Consider the following 19561-nt stretch of genomic DNA (forward strand, 5'->3'; position numbering starts at 1 on the left):
GCGGGCACGGCAGGTCCTGACACAACGTGCTTCACGCCCAGGACCCAGCTGGCTGCGTCCCCCCAGGGACATTAGCTGGGGCCCACGCTGGAGCAGGGGATGGAGCTGGGGAGCACCGGGACGGGAGAGGACGAGGGCTTGTGGTGGCGGCGGGAGGGTGGCTGGCATGCACCGGGACTGTGGTGAATGAGAGGGACACGAGAGCTGGAGCAAAAAGAGGAAGGGTGAGTGTGGAAGCAGGAGATCCAGCAAATAGCTGCCCTCGAGCCCGAGGCTGGGTTTTCACCAGCAGCACGGGCTAGCTGCCCGTCCCAAAGGTCCCTGCAGGGTGGTGGCACGCAGCACCAGGCTCCCCCGCGATGCCCAGGGCACCCCGGCATGGCCGGTCGCTCGCCGTGACGAGGCGCAGAGTGCCAGATCAAAGGGAAACTGAGGCGGGGATGGAAACGCGGGGCCATCAAAGGCGCTGGGGGTCCCTCGGGAGCTGGATGCCCATCAAAGTCCGGGAAGCTGCAGCCCCAGTGGCAATGCGGGCAGCGTGGGGAAGGCGTATGTTTTACAGTAAAAATGCCTTTTGCTTCACAGCAAAACCACGATAAGCTTGAAAGGGAAAAGAAATAAAGAAAGTTAAGTAATTGGGATTTTAAGTGACTTCCAAGCCCTTTTGCTCTCACAGCCTCTAACCCGACAGGTATGTGGACAAGCAGGTAGCCCGGGCCAGTTGGAGACTTTCAAGGTGGAACCAAAGCGATATGAAATGTTTCATTGCAGCCTTATTTTTATCCGTCCCCAGAGCTGGCCCCAGCCCTTCAGGTGCTCGTTGGGCACCTGGCTGCTATCGTGGGGGGTGCAGCACCGCTCTGCCCTGGGAAGCCGGACACACTGCACCCGGGACAGACAGCTGGCTGTTGTGTGCGGACCGAGAGCATCCATCACACCGCGACAACAGCCATCCCACATCGCTGGTGCAGCTCACCGTCCCACTTCGCACCTTCTCCTGCCGCCCTCCCTAGCTGGGGTCCTAGCCCCCCCAATATTAAACACTGCCCGAGTGTGGGCTGGGTGCTCAGAGGGTGCCAGACGCCCCAAGAACCGCGGCTCTGCCAGCACTTACCCGCTGTGATGGAGACCGAGCTGCCCCCGCTGCCACTGACTCGGGAGTGCAGGCGCTGAGGGTGGGAACGTCCTGCACCCCCCCCAAAGAGCCCGTGACCCAGCATCAGCCAGGGACAGCACGAGACTGGTTTTTCTCTCATTCTCACTATCCCAATGGGTGAGGACAGGGCAGACTTCCTTCCTGCATCCACAGCAGTGCCCGGGGTTGTTTTAAGCCCTGCCAACTCCACAGCATCCTTCAGATGATGGCTTGGCAGGGAAAGGCAGAAGAGAGAGGTACGTAGGATCCTGCAGAAACCCCCTCCCCACCCCGGCACTGTGACCCACCACCAGGCACCATTCCCTGCCACTGCCCACTCCTCACAAGGCTGGGAGAGAGCAGGAGCAGGCGGTTAGCTGACCTATTAAACCTACTTAAAAGGCAGGCAGTGACTGCTGGAAAAGCTTGAAACACTCAGGTGGCACCAATGGAGACAATTCCTTTTCCATGAACAGCCCACGATGCGTTCAGGAGGGTGGCAGATCAATACAAGCAGCCCAGGCCTAGGTTTCTTGTCCTGGGTGATGAGAATGTATGACGGCAGAGCAGAAAACCCACCCGCAATTGCTTATAGAGTGTTCAATTTCTTGCAGGGAACAGAGCAGATGCGGGCACCTTCCTTCTAGAGGAGAGATGGCCCAGAGCTCGGCACCAACCACGCTCCCTTTATTGGGTTTGCAAAACACACAGGATACCAGTGAGGGGAGGAGACCTAAAATACAATAATGTTATTAATATTATTAATAATTAGAGTTCTGACTGATTGCTACAGTTCCTGCTCCTCAGGGCTGGGCTACACTTTGGTGATGCTGTCTGCTGGCTTCGCCTCGGCTGGCTCCTCTCTTTTGGGGTGGTGGGGTAAGACCCCCACCCTGTTGCTCTGGAGTCCCACACGCTCCGGCGACTTCTGTCCTTTCTTCAGAAGGCAGCAAGCCCCGGAGCTGAGAAAGAAAAGGCTCATCACGACCACGAGCAGAGCCAGCGAGCTGGTGCCCGTGGGATGCGGACAAAGCCACCAAGGACTGCTGGATATTTTGGCTGAGAAGTTCCTGCTCTCGTCCCAGTAGGTGCAGAGGGCTTCGTCCAGGTCCCGCACGCCCACGCCGGCTGCCTGCAGCACGTCCAGCCAGGCCAGCGAGCAACAGCTGAAGGGGTTTCCAGCGACGGACACGTCCTTCAGGCTGTGGGACCAGCTCACGAGTGCCAGCTTTTCCAACATCAGCAGGTTGTTATTGCGAACGTCCAGGCTTTCCAGCGGGGAGCAGAGAAGACCTGTGGGCAAAAGGCTCAAATGATTGCCCGAGAGGTCCAAGACTTTGAGTGTGTCCAGGCAGGGGAGCTCTGTCTTGCTGTTGTCCATCTGGTTGCCCCTCAGAGAGAGTTTCTGCAGGGAGAACTCCAACCCCCCCAGGGCTTCCTTAGGCACGAACAAGTCCTTGTTCCCCGACAGGTCTAGGGAGAGCAGCGAGGTCCGGTTGAAGGCGTAGGGGTGCAGCCTGGTGATGTTGTTATTGCAAAGACTCAGATGCTTCAAGCGAGGCACGTTGTAGAAGGGGGTGCAGGTGCCTCCCGGGGCTGGCACATGAGACCCCCCTCCCGAATTCCCTCCCCGATCTCTCCCCTGGCTCTCGCAGGGCTGGAGATTGTTGGAGCCCAGATCGATCGTTTCCAGCTGAGGCAGAGAATCGAAAAACCAGCGTGGCAGCACGTGGATGGCATTGCCATGGAGGTCCAGCGAGCGCAAGGAGAGGTTGGCGTGCTCCGGCGGCGAAGACGAGCGGTCGCTGGGGTCCGTGCCGTCGGCGAGCGACTCCCCAGCTACGTCCTGGAGACAGTTCGTAGCCAGGCTGAGGCTGTGCAGAGAGCCCAGGCTGTGGAAGAAGGTAAATGGGAACAGCTGCAGCCGGTTATTGCTGAGATCCAATTCAGCTACATGTGTCAGACCGGCCGCGGTACGCGAAGTCCTATTAAACCTCGCCATCTCCTTGTAGTGCAGTACAAACTCCCCCGGATGGCGTGAGCCTGGGAGCAGGGAAGCAATAAGGTTGTTGGAGAGGTTTAAGTGTGTGAGATAATGGGCTTTGGGGAGCTCTGGAAAATAAAGGAGTCTGTTATGGCTCAAGTCGAGCACTTGAAGCAGGTAGGGCTCCGCTGCCTCCTCCGAGACGAAGAGCTCCAGGGCATTGTGGCTGAGATTTAAAACTCGCAGCTGCGTGAGGCTGAAGCCAGAGATACAGTGGAGGGAATTCAAAGCCAAGTTCACCACCTCCAGCTCTTCCAGAGCCTCAAAAGCTCCCTTCTCGATTTCCATGATGTAGTTGTTGCTGAGGTCGAGCTCGCGCAGCCGTGGCGTGCTCCAGAAGATATCCATCAGCAGGCTGGTCATCTTGTTCCCGGAGAGATCCAGCATCCTCAGCCTGGTGAGGTTGCTGATGTACCAGCCTGCCATGTGGCTCTCCAGATTATTTGCCGACAGGTCCAGGACCTCTATATTCCTGAGCAGATGAAAGGCTCGCCCATTAGCGAGGTAATTGCGGTGCAGGTGGTTCGATCCCAGGAGGAGAAAGCGCAGCTGGGGCAGCTGAGCCAGGGTCGTGTCTGACACGGCTTCCAGCTGGTTGAAGCACACATCCAGGTATTCAAGCTGCCCAAACCCTGGCATGTAGGTGCCTGAGAGGTTTTGGATGAAGTTGTTGGAGAGCTCGAGGTACTTAACTCCTTGGCCGAGCTCCTTTGGAAACTTGCGCAGGCCAACTCCTTTGCAAGACACCTTCGTGGGGCTCTACAGAGACAGGAGAAGCTGTCAGCATGAGAGGGGCTACAAACCACAGCTCCAGCCAAGCCATCTGCTCTCCAAGATGGGCAAGAACAACGTGGAAATGAGCACCAAGCCTGGGATGGGAAGGGGCCGGACCACCTAAAGCCACAGCTCAGAGACAAGAAGCTTGTCCCCGGGGTTAAGGTGGGCTTTCTGAGACTCTGCTGAGTTTTTTTCTGATGGTGCAAGGAGAAGGCTCAGCCTCTGGCCCCTCAGGCTGTCCTCCCATGCATCCCAGCAAGCAAGGTGGGCAAAAAAACAGCGTAAGCACTGAAGATGCAGCAGGCTGGTGGGGCAAACCCAGCCTCTGGAGGGCACTGGGACAGCCCAGGGACTGGTCCAGAGCATCCCTGTCCTGTCTGGGCAGAAAAAGGGCACTGTCCTGCTGGCTCAACCTTCCCTCTCCCTCCAAACTGGTTTCCTCTGCCGGTTTGGAGTCGGGAGCCTGGACATGGAGGAGCTGGTTTCTGTCCCTCACCCTGCCACGTTCGTGGTGGTAGCGGTGGGACAGAAACCAGCTGCTCCACGTCCAGGCTCCCGACTGCCTTGGTAACACGCGTGGCAGCTGTCTGAATCCCCGCGAGACCCTGCACGCCGTCCTGCCACTCAGCAAGCATCTCGAGCTGACACCCCCGTGGCAGGGACTGCTGGAAGGTGTCACCGGCACGGCAGGGACATGGGACCAGCTAGTGGGTGACCGGCTCGGAGACAGGAGAGCAGAGAGGAGATCAAAGCTGGGAAGGTTAAAGAGATGGAGGCTGGAAGGAGGGGAGAGCCGTGGGGAGGAGATGCACCCTGCGCTGCGCAGAGGGATGCTGGCAGCCCCGCTCGGACCCAGCGATGCTGCCGGGGCCATCCCAACCCAGGGGCTCCTTGGAAAGCAGCCTTACCTGCTGGCACGGCATGGACCTGGGCCTCGTCTCCCCACTAGATTGGGCTCTGAGAACAGATGGGAGCAGCCAGAGCAGCAAGCATCCTCTTTCAGCCATCCGATGTTCAAACAAGAGCATGTTGGGCTACGGGCACTGCCAGCCCCGTCCCGCTCCTCCAGCGCGCTCTGGCAAGCTGGGCAGGAGCCGGGCTCTGTATAAATAGGCTTCAGGATGGGATGGGGGAAGGAGATAACACATGTGGGTGTTCGTAGCTACGGAAGTGGGAAAAGAAAGACATAAGATTGCAGAGGGGGAAAAACAGTGCAAAAAGCCACAAGGAAGGGAAAGAGAAACGGCAGGACGGGGAGGAGGCAGGGCTGCACCGGCGCTCAGGTGATCGGCTGGACCGACCACCGAAATCGAATGCCGGGAGGCAGAGGTGGTACTCGGGAAAGCCGAGAGCTTTTGGGGGGAGTTCCCCTGCGTGGACCTGCTCTTCCTCCAGCTTCCTCTGCCCCGTACCGGGGCAAGCTGTGCCCCGTGCCCGCTGGTGCCGAGGACACCGGGAGCAGCCGGCGAAGGCTCCCCGGCCATCCCAAGCTGGGGACCGAGCTCCTGGCTGCAGCTGCTGGGGATCACCGCGGGACTCCCGACGCCTCCGGGGCCGCAGGTGAGGCAGAGCAAATTCCCCTCCTTGCACCATCGCAGCCCAGCCGAGGGGACTCTCCCACGGCACCTGTCCCTCCTCGGGGAAACAACGGCTCCCCGGGATTTACCACCCGTTCCCAGCGGGATGTGCCGAGCTGGCATCCCCCTCCTCCTCTTCCTCCCCAGGAGTCCGCTGTGCTGCAAGTGCTGGGCTCCTCGCTGCCATGTCCCCGCCAGGACCGGAGGACGGCTGCTGGGTCACCTCCTCACCCAGGGCAGCAACCAGACAGGGACTTTCCCTGCGGCAGCTCCAGGTGGTATCTGGGCACCCAGAGCTGCACCCCACCCGCAGCGATTTTTTTTTTTTTTTGCGGTGACATCTCCGTGTCCCCGTGCCACCTAGTGCCCACACGCTCCCGGGGCGGGGGGACATGCTCCTCGCATGCTTCGTGGGGCATTCCGCAAAACGCATGCTTTTGGGGTTTTTGGCTCGCTGCAGCCGATTTCTTTCCCATCCGAAAGAGCACCTCCAGGCTGCTGCGTGGTTGCCCAAGGATGTGCTTTGCTGTAGGTTCAGCTGTAGAGCTGTTGCTCTAGTCTTAGATGTGTCTGGCACGGAAAAAAAAAAAAATTATATATATAAACACACACGTACATCTGGAAGATGAAGCAGCCTGGCTTCTGCTGCTGCCCCTCGCCCTGCCGACAGCTGCCGTGGCGGGGAGCACTTTGCCACCTCCGGGATGTGGTTCAGCCTTGAGCTAGACCAACGTCACCAGTCAGCCAGGGCTCAGCCCGGACACCAGGGCCCCGTGTTTTAGGCTGACGCTCGCTGCGGCGGACCTGGGCTCCAGCAGCAGCCGGGGCCAGGGCAGCTGCGAGCAAACAGCCCCGCCGTTGTTTTCGGAGGCGCGGTGAGGATAGCACATCTGTGCAGATGTAAAATCCTGTAGGCTCCGGCCAGGGAAACACCGACCTCTGGATGAACCTTTGCCTTCAGCGTCCCTCGTCTGCCATCAGCAGCTGAGCGTAGAGCCCTGAAAGCGGAAGGTGGCACAGGGGAGGAACCGCGCCATGCAAGCGCTACGGCCCCCGGTGCAGCCCCCGGCGCGCCTGGCCCCACCGCCGCCTCGCCCGGGGAACCCCGACCCTCTCCTCCCTGCATCCCGAATTGCTGGGCATGGGTCCGCACAGCAGGCACGGCCGATGAAATCAGCTGAAAAGTCCCCGATTTTGATCAGGGACTTCTGCGGAGAACCCCTGGGCATTTGCATCCCGAGGCTGTGAACTCCCTTTGCAGGAGCGCCTGGCAGAGCGAGCCGGGCACGGACCGAGAGCCGTCCGAGGTGCCCGGCAAATACCGAGAGGCTTTTCACGGACCGAGAGCCGAAGGGCAGAGCGAACCGCACAGCACCAACTAGGGAAGAGATTCGCTCTGGCAACTCACAGGGCATCCCGTGCTTCTTGCCACTCCTGGCCTCCAAGCTGGCTCCCAGGTCTCCAGAATGGTCTGTTAGAGAGAGATGCCCCCGTTCCCCCAAAGGCTTTCACGTGAGAGCTCTCCAAAGGATGGGAGGAACGAGCAGCAGGACAGAGGCTTGCTAAAAAAAGGGATAAAGCCACTTGCCCACTGTCACAGCCGTACCACAGGGTGACAGACGCTCGGTCCCATCCTGGGCGTTAAGGAGGCAGAAGGGTATCTGGTTATCCAAGTACATCGAATCTGTCCTTCTCTCCCAATAAGTAGTGACAGCAATGCCGTTTTCTGCACATTCCCCTGACTGCAGAGAGCAGCGGGGAGTCGCAAGGCAAATGCTGAGCAGCGCTGAGCCCAACGACGGGACCGCTGCCACGGCCACAGCAGCTGCGTATCAAATACTCCCCGAAGGACGGAGAGATGCTTTACCTTTCAGCTGTGTCCCATCGCGCAAGCGCAGCCAAAATACTTTCCACAGAAACTCCTGGTTTGGCTGGGGAAGGAAGTCCCACCCAGAACACCAAGATCAGGAAAAAAGCTTTATTTGCAAAGAAAATATTGACAATTTACATAAACTTACATCCTAATTTATATACATTATGTATATTTTATATACAGATGGTGTCTTGAATAAAGATGTCGAAGCACGAAACAGCATCAGCATATCACCGTGCAGCTCTAACAGGTAACGGGGAGAGTCGTGCCTCTCTTCCCACATCTCCTCTCCCATTCTGTGTTTGTTGGGGAATCCGAGAGGCTTCCTCCCAGCCTGGGAGTGATGAACATGGGTAGAGGTGGGTGGGTGGGAGTCAGGCTCGTAAGTGGGTGCAGCCACGAAGCGCGGCTGCAGTTTTCCCTTCCCCTTTCCCCCAAAAGCCTGCGCCAGGGCAGGTGCCACCAGCCTGCGAGTGAGCGGGAAGGACTCCCGGCGCTCCACCTCCTACCAAGAAGAGGGGAAGAAACATGGACGAGCCAACGCGCTTTGCTCATCTCCCTCCCAACGCAGCTCGGGTGCCCTTTTCTAAACACCTGGCAGTGCTCCTTCAGTGGAAGGACGATGCCAAGTCCCCTGGTGGGGACAGTGGGTGGCAGGGAGACCACAACCGCTTACCTGGGTGAGAAAGGTGCTGGAGGGAAGCAAGGGCCAGGTAGTTTTGGGTAGGGAGCCATGACCTTGAGGTCTTCCTTCAAAAGGGGCCCTGAACACAACAGCCGAGCTGGCTTCCCTAGAAGTTGTCTCTGTAGAGAGGAGCTCGGGAGGGAGAAGGGTTTCAGCCGATGTATTATATACCAATTAGCTGCTTGGTACACTTCTGCAGCTGGAGTCCAGCCGAAAGTTGGGCAGCAGAGCCAAGGCACGTGGGCAAGAGCAGAGCCAGCAAGTACCGCCGGAGAGAAAGGCTGGCTCACGGGAAACCAGTGGTGGCTGGTTTTGCATCCACCGTCTCGGATACACAGACGTTTGTCTATAAGTGAAGCACTTCCTTCCCAACCACGCTAGGAACCGAGATATGTCAAAATTCAAAGACATCGGAAGGAAAGACTGGAGCAAGGCCCTGTTCCTGCTGGAGTTTGTTAAAACCTCCCATACGCATCCTCCCCGCGCTCCTCTGAGCTGCTTCCAGGCCTTTTCAGCTCCAGTTAAGGGGAAGAGGCACCAAAGATGGTGGGACACCATCTAGAGAAGCATCACCAAGAAGCGGCTATACTACAGCCTAGGTAACCTGCACTGTAATACTTCATTAATGAGAACTTGTTGCTAGAGAAGCCAAAGGGTTTCAAGTATAAAGACTCTCCATGGCTGCTACAGGACTGGTGATCCGCCCGCTCATCCCGGGGATGAACACGGCTCTCTGTACCAAGGCCACCGGCACTCAGGTGCTCCTTGCTCTCCAACTCCACGTCCAACTCCAACTCCACGTCTCCAACTCAGCCACACCGAGCTCACGCTTTGGTGTAACGCGAGCATCAGAAAAAGCCCGCGAACACCTTCCGTGGCCTGTGACGAGGGAGGCAGGAACCGCTCCCTTCTGCTCGCCTCCCGCATCCCAGGGCAGAGGCCAGAGAGGGAACTCGACAGCGACGCGTGGGGCTTTTACAGAGAGGAGGAGGGATTCTCCGTCTGCCTCCTCCTGCCCGCAGCCATAGTCAGGAGCAAATCACGGATCCTGCCAGTGGGGGACAAGGAATGCAAACTCCATCCATCGCGCTCTCCCAAGGCATTGCCTTATTTGTGCTTGCCCCTAAGTCTTGCTGTTCAGGCTGTATTCTAAAGCAATTCTGTTAATGATTTGCTTAATGTTCTCACTATACACAGTTGTCCTGATTCATTCTTGTCAGAGGAACATGTCCTTCTTAATCCATTCTAAAGGAAATAAACCACAAAGACTAGTTAAGTGCCCCTAAGGCTCTTGCTAGTCCAACATGTTAAGGCTAGAAAGGAGGAGAACATATTGAAAAAGAAATAGCAGGCAATTTTTCATGCAGTTATTCCACAAACTGCACGCCTCCTGTGAATAGCGAGGCTGTAGCCAAAGCTGGGTGCCCCCAAGAAATATTTATCTCCCAATAACTGCAATACTTGGCAAGTGAGATCATCCGCTATGGATGGGGAAAAGTGACGGAGCCAAGAATGCTTCAGCCAGGGTGGACCCTTCTGCGGTCAGATCAGTCGCTCCAGCACAGTGCTGAGACACGTCCGCTCCCACGTCCCTGCAGGTGACCACGGCCGAGCCACCTCTGCTTGGAGATGGAGGTCATCACCAAGACGTCGGTTCGGGACTTGTCCCATTTGCTACGTAGGCTGAAACTTCACTACCCTCTTTAGTTTTTAAAGAAAAAACATGCTCTGAAAAGAAATCCAGTTAAAAAAAAAAGCCCAACACAACCAAGCACAAGCCAAGGCATGACACAAAAGAGCAATCAGCGCTTCAGCCTCTTCCTCAGCTCGAGCACATCTTATAGCTTTAGGTCTCCCCAGTTGAGGGGAGGTAACGGGAGAGAGTTGCTCAAGAAGCCAAAAGAAACAATAGTGTCCCAGCTCTTCTATTAGTCACCAGAAATCGAGTTATGACTAGACTCAGCAGGGCTCAGGGAAAAGAAAAAGTGGTGACTTCATGCTGGACCAGACTTTTTAAATACAATTTTTTTTTGCTAGAGACTCCATCACCACTTATTAGAGCATTTTAGGTAGAAGGGTGCCAAAAGGAAAGGGGTGGGGGAAGGAAGGATAAAAACCACATCTAAAAGCAGGACAGTTGCTATTAAAACAGAAAAAAAAAATTTCCTGTTTGAATATTTTATTCTTAAACATGACAAACTTCTTCAGAGTGTTTTCACAAGTACTTGTGTCTGCTCTACGCGGCTCGGTGAAGCCTGTAGAAATGTGTTCTGGTTTGCAAAATATTAATTAAAAAGACCAAAAAAAAAAAAAAAACCAACCCCAACAAAACACCAATTGCTGTAACAGCAGCAGTACTTTAAGGCAGCCCCCATTAGGGCAAGGTATACCTCTGGGGTAATGGCAGGAGCTGAAAGTAGCAGAGGCGCTGGAACCGGGAATCAGCATTTTCTTTGGGACTTTGTGATTTCTGGAATGTGGAGGCAGTTTCCTATCTGCTAAGCCTGCTCTATAAAGTATTAATCTTCCTCTCGCACTTACTGCTTTTGCAGCCTGCTTCCAAGCTCTAGGTAGAGGCACTTCGCCTTCTTTGCTCGCACTCCTGAGGATGAATGTAAACACCACTGACCCTGTCTTATTCACCTCCCTTCGCACCCCGTGGCCGTTCCAGTTCGAACTGGGAAGGCAGAAAACCAGAAACCCCCTTTCTTGCTTTCGTTAGCGTGCAGAAGCAGGAGTGCCTGGATAGGACAATTTGGACATTAGTCTGTCTTCTCCCGCTACCGCCTGGGATGCTCTTGCTAGTGCAACATAAAAGCAGAGACCCACACCACTCTCAACAAGCCTCGTGTGAAGATCACAGAGCAGAGTATCAGTGCAGTAATACTTGAAATACTGAGACAAGGCAGACACAACAGCCTTTCTTCCTCACAACGCTTTTTCAACTAGCTTTTTGATCCAAGTCTCCATGCAAGTCACAGAAGACAATTGTGCTTCCTGCATTCACATATAGGAATAAATAGCTCTGGATCAGTTTTCTTTATGGCCGGATTACAGAACCCCCTGAAATACTGATACGCTTATGAACAGCAGCACTGTGCAGTTCTGTGAGTATCCTTGGACATGCCAAGTTCATCTAGGATGCTGGTGCATCTCCTAGGCGTATGGCCCCAAAGAAAGTTGTGTGCTTGCTCATGTTGATGGAGATGTCAGCATGGACCATTTTCACAGCGATCTTCTGCCTGGCTTTGAGGAGGCAGACCCCAGCTGTATAGCAGGTATTGAAGTTGGTCTTGCCGGTCTCAATACTCCGAGTGCATTGCAGAAAGGGCTTTTCATCCACCACCACCTCATAGCTGGCAAAATCTGTGAAGTTTATGTAGTATACCTGATGTGAAGCAGGAAGAAGAAAGGTATTAGGGAGTGTATTTGTGCACATAGAACAAGTCCACATTCCTTTCAGTGTGTACATATATGTTCCCTCCGCTAACGATCCCTTCCTTGGCCCCAGGACACTGAACTCATGGGAGGTTGACTTCTTCGAGGCAGAAGGCACCCGAAGCCAACCAAGCATGAGGAAACTCTGCATTCCACTTCACACTAACACAAGCATGCAAGCATCCATGAATCCATGTATTTAAGGCTGAGAGCTGCGAACCCTCGCTTTAGACCCTGCTTATGACAGGAAAACTTACAAACCTGCACAGGCCTAGTTACAAAATTGTGTAGACAACCCTATCTGCTACAAACAGCTCTTCATCCAACAAACAAACAGAAATATTTTAACTGAAGTCCTCTTTCACTTACCTGGCCAGTCCCGCTTTCTGGGTCCCATGAGCCTCCTTTAGTGTTGACATCAAAAATGCCCTAAGATGTACTGGGAGTTGCCTTCTTTGTAATTGGACTTGAGGTGCTTTCAAAGGCGTAAGCTATTACAGGGAAGACACTCTCCCAACCTCCACAGCTTGGAAGCAAATGACCTCATGGTGTTTCTACTGATTTAACTCTTAGATCTAGCACCTAAGCTGCCATGACTCCATTACTTGTTACCTCCCACACACTGATTCTGAAGAACTGAGAGATGCATGACAAAGACCTGTCCAAAGAGAAGTCAGTCCCAGGGAGCTGCTTCTTCCTGATAGAAGAAAACCAGCCATTTTGGATGCATCTGCTAATTCTTCTTAGTCTACACCCTGCGACCACAGAAGCTACACAAGATTGAGTCCCCTTTTTCCTCGATGGACTGCAAACGACAAAAGCTTCAGAGGCACAACATTGTGGCCAGCAATTAGCATTAAGCACTTGGGAAACAATTATACTTTGGCCCACGTAGAGTTATTTTTCCTGTCCCCATCCAAACCAGACACGTTACCAGTTCCACGGAAGAGCACCTAACTTGACACCCACAGCCCACTTTATCCGACTTGGTACAGTCCCAGTGGGGCTGCCAACTGAATAAAGGGAAATCCTGAGCAGGAGGTAATATTAGAAGCCTGGAGCAAAGTGGAAGTCGCTTCATTGTGGTTGTCACACAGAAACCCTCTTGTCTTGCTAAAATCTGTCCCAGAACCTGGACAGTTTTTCAGTCCGCAGGTGGGCGGACACCCTGTGTGCTCTGGAAGAGCTTCGTAGCTCATACTCTACACAGCTCAGCAATTCTGCTCAGATTTGCAAGACACTGGGAGCAGTGCATTAAATGACAGTCCATCTCCTGCATTTTATTTGAATGGGGAGAGGAAACGATGTCTTATTTAGCTGTATACCAAATCTAATACAATAAATTATTACTTTGTTTAGCCCTTTTTACAGAAGCAGGTACGTATATCCATCGTTGGTACCAACTAAAGCAGCAGCTGAGCCATCCCGCTGCACAATGCTGTTGCCGGTGCATCGTGTCGGGTCTGAAGCTACACAAAGAAGGTGGAGGCAAAATGGGAGTTACCTGGGCTGGAGTTTGGCCAAGCCACCCGGGCCGAGTCCTACGCTTACAAAGAGTGACATGGCTTCGCAATGGTCACAAGTTGCCAGGGTTTTGGTCTTACATCTCTATTAAAGCACAGAGCCTAGCATCCTGCTGGGACCCTCGTTCTGCAAGGTGGTTTAGATGGGCTGGTGAATGACTGCACAGACAATATGGAGGATTTAAAAAAAAAAAAAAGGCATTGGTGGCATGTGGGATCTGGCTGGGCGTCTGCGCATGTGTTTCGGTAACTAATCTCTCGCAGCTGGTGTCACGGCGAAACGTGTGACCTTGCACTTCGAGACTCTAAGGTCTTCCTCCGACACACATCTCCTAGAGCACGAAGTGGTTAAAAGTACATACAAGTTCTTGGCATTTGGTAGTTGTCTGGAGCCCTCTCGTGGTTCATGCAAGGCTTCCATTGGAACACAAGAATAGGAGTTAGGCCTAGGACCGTACTCACTTCTACCTGACTATAGATGAAGTATGTGCCGTCCACCAGTACCTCCAGCTCCCCACTGCGGGCATGCAGCTTAAACACCTTGGGGTTCATAGTGATGCGAGACCAGTCATTGAGGACTCCACCTGAAAGATCTCAGTATGAGAAAACGGCAGTCACTCAGTACCCGTCAGAATGAAAAGCGCAGGAGCACAGAAATACAGTGACATTGCAAGGTTTCATACACAACGGCTGGCACAGACTCAAGTTGAAAAGTCAAGTAACTTGGTAAGAAAATCCCAGAATTAAAGACTATGGTGTGTTAGTTTGGACTCCTCTCTATAGCTCTAATTACACCATCACTTGCTGGTGGACACCCATTTCGTTCAGTGCACAGCACAACTGATTTACATCTCTACTTGTCCTCGTCAAGAGTAGTTCTCCTCATTGTTGAAAACTGGCGTACGACCTTTTGTACTACGCTACGTTCACCCCCAGCGCTGGATACAGACTACCTTGCCTCCTCCTGACACTAAGTTGAGCTTATTACCATATTTGAGTGTTTTACAGGCCTGAAAACATGTTCCAGTATCAACCCCGCTCCAGAGCCAAGACACTCCGGCACATGCAAATCAATGCCAGTACTGTAAGGTATTTGCTAAGTTTTCTTCATTCACCTGAGAGGCCAGGGGCTGATTTTTCACACTATTTTGGTATGTTCAGCCACAGATCCCAAGTGTGACTGTAACAGCACTTTTTCAGGCGCCTGCCGAAGAGCATCTGTTCATGGCCCTTGTAAAAGCTTTGTTACTGGCAACCTCCCTGGTATCATGGAAGAAACTCTGCAGCAGAGGTAGGACTGTGATCCAATTCTCCAAGAAGTATCCTCAACTGACATCACCCAGCCTTGAGACCATTAAATCTCTTCCTCTACTTTCCATCTCATTTATTCACCTCCCCACACCTCTCTACCCAGCTTCCACGCTAAACAAAGTGGAGCTTCAACAGACGGTGTGCTGAAGACCACGTCAACAGGTACGTCCTTGAGGACCACAGCAAGGCTAGGATGACAACGGTGATTCCTGTCCTCGTGGGAATGGGACTACGTGTGGCCAATCTGTCTGCCCCCGCTCCGTGCTGCTGGGCTGGAAGATGTTCTCAGCAGGAGCATCATGATACAGCCTTCACCCTCACTTTAAGCCTTGGGACCATCCCTAGAAGAAAACTAGTCCTTGCAGCAAAAGAGACAACAGTATTATAGAAAAAATCGTGTGCAACTGTCGGACTACACCGTCTCTCAGGACACGTGTGCGTGGAGGCCAACTTAGGGTTACACAATCGATTTTAATTCTGGTATTCCTTGACTTCAACATTCTTGACTTTGTAACTAGCATTATTTTAACAAATGCTTCGTCATTACATTTCCTAGGTTTTTAAAAGCCATAACAACAACAAAGTACAAAATTGTATCACGTCACACCACCTTAATGCCTGACTGGGTTCCTCAACGCGGTCAGGGCTTTATAGATCCAGAACACAGTGCTCTGGCATTGGAGCCAATGGAATAACTGACAACATGAGTAGACCTCTGTTCTCTGGACAGGCCAACAAGCAGGTCCAGAGGACACGCTTCACTGTGAGCCCAGAACAGAGCCATTCTCTGCCTTGTTTTATCAAACACAACTCTTTTCCTCCCAGTCTTCATCTGCTTTTCAGCTCCCTGCCCCCAGTTGCAAGCCAGCCAGGCTGTGTTTTCTGCTGGCTGTCAGCTGGACAGCATTAATGGCTCACAGCATCAGATTGTTCCCGAGCAGCAGGGAAGTACACTTACAGGGCAATTCCCACTCTTGGAGAGTAGCGTACGCTCTGTAAACATACAGGCTTCCCATTAATAAAGGGATAATTACTTTTTGAACGTAAGCAAAACAGCATCTTTTCCCTCCTATTGTTCTTAGGAGCGGCCAGTTTCCTTTTTGTTTTGGGGAGCTTGCCCCCACCCCGCTGTAGGCATACTTCCCTACCCATGAGAAATTTCAGCTCCCACAGCTCACATCTGCCGAAAGAGCGAAATTGCCTTTCAACAGAAGCGGTGGCCAGCCCTCACGGTCCCGTGCGTGGGGCAGAAGTTGGTGGACAGGGGTCCTGCAGCTCCGTCCCTGCTGCACCAACCCTTGGGAGCTGCAGCCCTCCAGGTCTGGGATGGGGGTACGTGCCCCGGGACTGCTGCCCGCCCTCCCCGGGGACCCGCACGTGGTGACTTAGGCGGGGGACAACACAGCCAGCGCCTCTCCGGCACAGCCAGACATCGTGAGCAGGGAGGCAGCAGCTAATGAATGAGACCCAGCTGTTGGCAAAAAGAGCAGGAACTCGAGCAGAAATTGGATAGGGATCCGGGGAGGAAGGAGGAGAGCAAAGAGCTGCTTGTGGACGTGAAATGGCTCGGCAGGACTCGAGCTTAAAGGCTTAAAGGCTGTTGGTGGGGGTAGAGATGCACAAGGGACTGCGGAGGCTGCGTGTGTACATGCTTGCAGCGTAACGCAGGAGGAGCCGGTGGCTGTGCACCTCTGTGTCCTCACGCTACAGCTGTGCCTTCCCCTGCCATAAATTACTGGGCAAACTGGAGAAAAACACAGGCTCATGGGACTGAGACAGGAAAAGGATACACTGAGGGCTTAAAATAGAACAGAGTGGGAAAGAAGGCTGGCCATCGAGGGGCTGAGGAAAACTGATGATACAACAGCAGGTTGGAGGAGGCACAATACATATCTGGAGGTCAAGGAGAAGGGAGATTCAGTGGGACAGAATTACTGGGATGTACAGAATAGAGATAATCTGGGAGATACATAGGAGCACAGGGGAGATGGGGATGGAGACTCAACAGAAAACTCCTCTAAGGGGGTCTGGGCAGGGGAATCGGACTATCTCAGGGGGAGGCTAACAGCAGGGACCCGTGTTATAGGATGGACTTAGACCCAGATACGAGGCTACGGGTGCAGGATGGGCTCTTTTCAGTAACTGCCAATATCATGAGATCCTTACCATTCTTCACTTGGATTGCTGAGCCTTGGCCTTGAAGGTGGACCACAGCTGGCTGCAAACGAGATCACAGGGATTTCAAATTAATGGGAAAGACTGCGTCATTTTACAGTCACTCCACACACCTCCCAGCCCTGGTGACCAGTACAGAGGCATGATAGTACCATGAAATCATTAATGCTTTTCATAAATGAAAAAAGAAGATCAGAGCAGCTGACAACAACATGTTTAAGTAGTGGAGAAGAGGTGAGAAGCCCAAGCCAGATTAACATGGCTTTCTTATGAGCGATTAAAAAGGTGAGCTCAGGCAGTCACTCTGTGTAGCTATGATTTAGCACACGCAAGAAGGGGTGGGTTTTTTTCAGAGCTATACCATTGAACACAACATTAGCAAACATGCCAGTAACGTTTACAAAAATCTAGCCAAAGCTGGGTTTTTCCCCTGAAAGAAGATCAACCAACCTGGATGTCTCTGGAGCCGGCCTTGTCTGTGGCACCTGCAAAATGCAATTTCACATCATTGAAGAGGAAGCTTGAAAGAGCTGCAGTAAACACTCCTATAAATAAAACTTCTCTTACTCCATAATAACCATTAAACCCCCGTTTTTAACAGAAGGAGGAGAGTAGCAGCAGTATAGCCTGCAGCTTAATGTTATGTACTATTTAAACAAGAGAAAGATTCATCCTACTTTTTCCTATTTTATTCCTACGATTCTGTCTAACATCATCAAAATTCCCCAACGTTATTCAACCAGTTTCCACTAGAAGGACAAATTGCACAACCCTTTTCCTGATCGGTAGTGGCAATAAAGCCTCTTGGCTGCAAAGATTACAAGTTTCACTCTGCGGTAACTCAGGTCATTCATTGCATTCAAGCTACATGCTGAAATCTCTTTTCTCCGAGAGCCAAATCTCTATTAAAGAAGAGATGCTTGTGGGCAGCGCTCCGGAGTGCTAAGGACCTCATGCTGCTCCTGGCCTCTGCTTTGGCAATTTCTGAGATATAAACTGAGAATTCAACCAAGTTTTCCTTTGAGAGCCATGCGAGCTATGGGGTAATAGTCCCGATTTCTCTGAAGATACATTTTTTAATACTAGACCGTTTATATATATATATATATATATATATATAAAAATATAAAACCCAAACAACACTGATGTGAACTTCCACTAATCTGCATTTCAAAGAGTTATTAAATTCAGGGATTTTAACAAAATAATTGGCACATGACTCCGTGGAGAAACCATATGGTGCAGATACAAGGAAACAAAGAAAAATGAAGCCGGGAACTGCAGGAGAAAAAGATATTTTCATCTGGCTGGTACGGGAGGCAAGCCGCCTCGGTTCATGCGGTTCGTGGGCCGGCTCAGCAGCTGTGCTAAGCGTCAGCCTTCCCGGTCCTGATGCAAAGCTAGGCTTTGCGTCAGCCTAAGAGGAATTAGCAGAAACACCAAGTCAAGGCCAGGAAAAACCACCTTGCAGCCAGCTCGTGCACACAGAAATCGGTCACCAGCAGACTTCAGCGGGACGCTTAAAAGCGACCGAAGCTCCGCAGGTCTTTGCTGCTCCTTCCCTGCATCCTCCTCCGACAGGCACCACGTCGCCCGCGGCATCGCACCCAGGACCGCGGCGGCCGGGCTCCCACCGCGCGAGCGGAACTTCTGCTGCCCCTCTCGTCCCCGCCGGGGGTGCGAGGAGAAGCCCAGGAACGCCCGAGTCCTACGCGAGGATGCTGCACCGTGGCGTTCAGACGCTACGCCGTCCTCGGATGGAATAAATTTGGATTTGTACGGCAGCGCAGCCGCCGCGGCATCTCCCCGCATCCCACCCACCCCGGCACGCAAAGGCTCCGAGCGGGGAAGGGGACAAACCAGTTACCTGAGGGGCCCTGCAGTCCAGGTGGTCCCTGAGGACCCGGCGGGCCAGGGGGGCCGGGTGGTCCCATGACGGTTGTGCCGGGAATCCCCGGGATGCCGGGAATGCCAGGAGGACCCTGGGGCCCGGGAGGACCCGGTGGCCCTTGGGGACCGTTGGGCCCTGGAGGACCAGCCTTCTTACCTGAAAAATAGAAGGTTAAACGTTAGCTCCTCCACACGCTGAGCATCAGATGGTCTTTTACCTGCAGGAAAGCGCTGGGAACGAGGAAAGCAGAAGGTTGGGAATGGATCATTGCTGGCTGGAGGGCAGGGACAAGGAGAAACACCCAACCGACCGGGATGGGGTGGGGGTCCCGTGGCCCCGCACCACAAGGACAATGCTGCCGGCAGAGCAGAAGCAGGTTGCCGCCTTGCAGGCTCCATCCAGCATACGTAATTACATTTAAATGAGGCACGCGGGCTCTCGGAGGCCTCCCAAGAAAGGGAGGCTCAGACGGTCTCTGCCCCAGAGCTCTGGCCGCAACCCTGGCCCGGCAGCCCCGATTTCGGCACGGGGCCGGGAGGTCCCGCAGCCCTCAAAGGCAGCGTGCCCGAGAGCCGGTCGCATCCCTGGGGCGAGGCTAGGATCGCTCCCTTTGAGCAAACGCAGGCTGCAATGCAACAGAGGGAAAGCTGGAGCATTAAAAGCCGAGATGAACCGCTCTGCAGTTTCTCGGTTTTCTGGTTTTTGATGGAAAACAGGTGCAATCTTTTCTACCTGCTGTATACGTATGCGTTAGCGTGTAATCCCCACGGCTTGATCTCCTGTTGGAAGGAGAGAGGTGCCTCCAGAGGGCAGTTCAGAGCTGAGCTTCAGCTCTTCTCCACCAGCTGCTGAGCACCCAGGGCGATGCGGGAGGCATCCCCAGGGCGATGCGGGAGGCATCCCCGCCGCTGCTCGGTGGGACAAAGTGGCACGTCTCTATGGTGCGATGAGGATGCACTTAACGTGCACGGAAGGACTAAGATGCTACAAGGCCTCAAAAGAATTAAATGTGCATTTTTGGGCTTTGGGTGGAGGGGTAAGGGAAGGACTAACCCAAAGAGGAGGATGAAAGCGCTGAAGAATTGCCACGATCCTCAAACACATCTCATCACGCCATCCCAGGAAGAGAAAC

The 19561-nt window shown here is 53.4% G+C and overlaps 2 protein-coding genes across 4 annotated transcripts in view; both read right to left on the reverse strand.

Moving 5' to 3' along the window:
• Positions 1 to 1496: 1496 nt before the first annotated feature.
• LOC128153841 (transforming growth factor beta activator LRRC32-like) lies at positions 1497 to 5124 on the reverse strand. The gene is made up of 2 exons (XM_052813659.1): positions 4865 to 5124; positions 1497 to 3938 (listed from the first exon to the last, which is right to left on the reverse strand). Exons 1-2 carry the CDS (start codon positions 4982 to 4984, stop codon positions 1950 to 1952), a joined length of 2109 nt encoding a protein of 702 aa, XP_052669619.1. The 5' UTR covers positions 4985 to 5124; the 3' UTR covers positions 1497 to 1949.
• A 2373-nt stretch (positions 5125 to 7497) lies between these two features.
• Positions 7498 to 19561, reverse strand: part of EDA (ectodysplasin A) — an 83552-nt gene continuing 71488 nt past the window's right edge. The window contains exons 4-8 of one of the 3 annotated variants that reach the window (XM_052813662.1): positions 18406 to 18585; positions 16989 to 17023; positions 16530 to 16581; positions 13515 to 13645; positions 7498 to 11479 (exon numbers count right to left, since the gene is read on the reverse strand). In XM_052813662.1, coding sequence (XP_052669622.1) covers positions 11228 to 11479; positions 13515 to 13645; positions 16530 to 16581; positions 16989 to 17023; positions 18406 to 18585 — 650 coding nt within the window. In that variant the 3' untranslated portion in view covers positions 7498 to 11227. The remainder of the gene's footprint in view (positions 11480 to 13514; positions 13646 to 16529; positions 16582 to 16988; positions 17024 to 18405; positions 18586 to 19561) is intronic. The other 2 variants (XM_052813661.1, XM_052813660.1) reach the window with 2 other exon arrangements.

Source organism: Harpia harpyja, chromosome 18 (assembly GCF_026419915.1).
Source record: "Harpia harpyja isolate bHarHar1 chromosome 18, bHarHar1 primary haplotype, whole genome shotgun sequence".
In the NCBI taxonomy this organism is placed as follows: Eukaryota; Metazoa; Chordata; class Aves; order Accipitriformes; family Accipitridae; genus Harpia; species Harpia harpyja.